The following is a 2,670-nucleotide window of genomic DNA, read 5'->3' as shown; positions in this document are numbered from 1 at the left end:
AAAAAAAAAAATGGTTAGGGTAAAGTAGATTTACAGTCTGTTTGGGTAGATTCTGCTTCTACTTCTACCCTAACAAAACACTTTCAGAATTTATCTAAACATACCCAAAAGTTGCTTCTTAGTTTTAGAAGCGGCTTTTGGCTTTTCAACTGTCTTGACAAATAGGACTTTTCATATAAGATGAATCATTAAACATCGTTAACCTAGTTTTACATTATATGACAGACATTGCTGGCTGCTGGAGCAAAATATATTGTGGTTCAAGGACTACCACCTGTGGGATGCCTCCCGATGGACATCTCCCTGTGTCCACTGCAAAACCTCAATAAAATGGGCTGCGCCGCAGCTGTTAACTCTGCAATAATGATCCACAACCAAATCCTTCAACGTAATATAGAAAATCTCAGGAAAATCAACCCAAATAGTACAATCGTGTATGCGGATTACTGGAATGCGTACCTGACGATTTTAACGAATCCAAAGAAGTACCAGATTGAAGAACCCTTTAAAGCATGCTGTGGATGTGGTGAAAGTGGGTCGCCTCTGAACTTCAACAAGCATAAACTATGTGGCTCCCCTGGTGCAACTGTCTGCAAGGACCCAAGCAAATACATCAGCTGGGACGGAATCCATCTCACGGAAGCTATGTATAAACATGTGACCGATCTCTTCCTCAATCAGGGATTCTGTAAACCATCATTTGACGAGCTGATCAAACGTAAAAAAGCATGTAGAACAGCATGAAACCACAACCCAGTACTTCTTACCGCTCCGGATGGATTCATCAAGAGAGCGAGAAAATATTAAACATACTTTAAGTAAAAGTAGTTTGATCATTTTCTCTTTTAGGATTAGAACTACATAGGTATCTATCAGATACAGCCATAATACTTTCTTCAGAGAAGGTTGTATGAGTTTCCAACGAAAAATAAACGGAAACAATAAAACTCAAATGCGTAAATAATATTGTATCACCAACAATTGTGTCCATGAATGGAACACAAAGTTTGAGAATTCTTTATTTTCTTACTACAATTTAGAGGTATCCTACAGAACACCGATGGACAAACGTCGTTGTTATTTCTCTGTAATTCGAGAGAATTTTTATATTAGACTCTATTTACATTTTAAGGTTGGCTTCTTCTACATGTACACCATTTTTCTCATTTACATTATATCATATTAAGTATTCGTAGTACATTAAGAACAAGGCATCAGGAGAATCTTTGGGCAGGTTTCTGATATAATGGTAGAATCGCAGCAAATCCTCTCTAGATACAATGTCGGGGTCAACTACGTCATCCTTGCATGTAAGAATCCACAAGTCCCTCGATTTGACTCTCCTTATGGTACCACGGCAAAAAGGACACGACTCGGATCTTGTGTTCCTGAAAGTTAAAAAGAACTTAGGCAAAAGACAAAGATATGATCTACTTTAACATTTATTCTTAGGGGTTCAGATGTGAAGAAAAAAAGATATAGTGGTAGTTACCAGTTACGGTAGCAGTTTATGCACATTGCATGGCAGCAATTAGGCAAGACCATTTTGGTGCAAGGCTCTAAGCATATCCCGCATTCATCGTCTCTCTCTGTATCTATGTTGGTAAGCCCACTGTCCCCTTCGAGTCTTTTCTTGCTAATGCTTTGAAGACCATGATTATCATCGTTACTATCAAGCTCTATAAAGTCATTATGGATCCTTTGAAGTGATGGCAATATAACAGCTGCAATTTTGTTTTTCAAGAACCAAAAAAGAATAATTGTATGAATTAGACATAAGAGATGTCTCTTTTCATGAAGTTCAATAGAGCAGATGAACTGACGAACCATAAAAATCTCTAACTGTTGCTTTTCTTCCACGAGTAGATAATTTAGGCCGACCATCTGTATAAACCTGTCAATCGAAGAGATTATATGAATTAAATCAATTAAATTGCATTATTGTCACTCGATATTTGATAAATTAAGGAAAGAAATCAAAAACAAAATGCAACATATGATTATTCTCGATTCTTTCTTTCTATATAACTATTATATGATTCATAGAGAAATCCTACAACACTCATTCTCACACCGGCTTTTCATGTTTGCTATCAGTCTGAAGCTATGTGTTACTTTCACTCCAGCAAGTTACTGAAAACCAACATCTCAAGATGCTCATTTGTCTTCTCAACATATGAGTAACTGAACATGTGGAAAATTCCTAATTAGACGCCAACGCCCCGTTCATTCCGTTTATTTCTTCACGCTATCACCATCTTCTATGCCCCTATACTTTGACTCCTTTCTCTACTCTAGTGGTTAAAGAGGAAATCTCCTTCTCAAGAATCAAATTTCTAGGTTTATAAAAAAAATGTACACAAATAATGAAGTCAACATCTAATCTATATTTTCCTTCTCAATCCAATGACAACTTCAAAATATAACTAGGGTTTCTTAAAGGATTGAGTTAAAGACAGACGGTGACTGTTCGTGGAAGACAAGGGGTGCGCAGAGAAAAATGGTCAAAAGTTAACAAGTTTAGGCATTTGGTGAAGAAGATAAAAACAATATTAAAAAAAGGTTCACATCAAAACCGGTTGGAACATATATTATTCGGTTCCGAGAAACATGGCTAGAATCCAAGTCACTGTGGCTTCTTCTTGTAGCAAGTGCATGAATGAGCATCTA

General features: G+C 36.8%; 2 protein-coding genes across 2 annotated transcripts in view; one reads left to right on the top strand and one right to left on the bottom strand.

Moving 5' to 3' along the window:
• Window positions 1-547, top strand: part of LOC111376349 — a 1,933-nt gene extending 1,386 nt beyond the window's left edge. The window contains exons 2-3 of the mRNA XM_022999305.1: window positions 226-434; window positions 484-547. Of these exons, the coding sequence (XP_022855073.1) occupies window positions 226-434; window positions 484-547 (273 nt within the window). The remainder of the gene's footprint in view (window positions 1-225; window positions 435-483) is intronic.
• On the bottom strand, window positions 17-1,895 carry LOC111376342 (E3 ubiquitin-protein ligase rnf8-B-like). The gene is made up of 5 exons (XM_022999294.1): window positions 1,828-1,895; window positions 1,493-1,724; window positions 1,200-1,388; window positions 460-590; window positions 17-355 (listed from the first exon to the last, which is right to left on the bottom strand). Exons 2-4 carry the CDS (start codon window positions 1,543-1,545, stop codon window positions 551-553), a joined length of 282 nt encoding a protein of 93 aa, XP_022855062.1. The 5' UTR covers window positions 1,546-1,724; window positions 1,828-1,895; the 3' UTR covers window positions 17-355; window positions 460-550.
• Between the last annotated feature and the right edge of the window lie 775 nt (window positions 1,896-2,670).

The sequence above is a fragment of the Olea europaea genome, unplaced genomic scaffold (genome assembly GCF_002742605.1).
Source record: "Olea europaea var. sylvestris unplaced genomic scaffold, O_europaea_v1 scaffold1492, whole genome shotgun sequence".
NCBI classification, from domain to species: Eukaryota; Viridiplantae; Streptophyta; class Magnoliopsida; order Lamiales; family Oleaceae; genus Olea; species Olea europaea.
The sequence above is the reverse complement of the archived record's forward strand: the minus strand, read 5'-3'. Positions and strand labels throughout refer to the sequence as shown.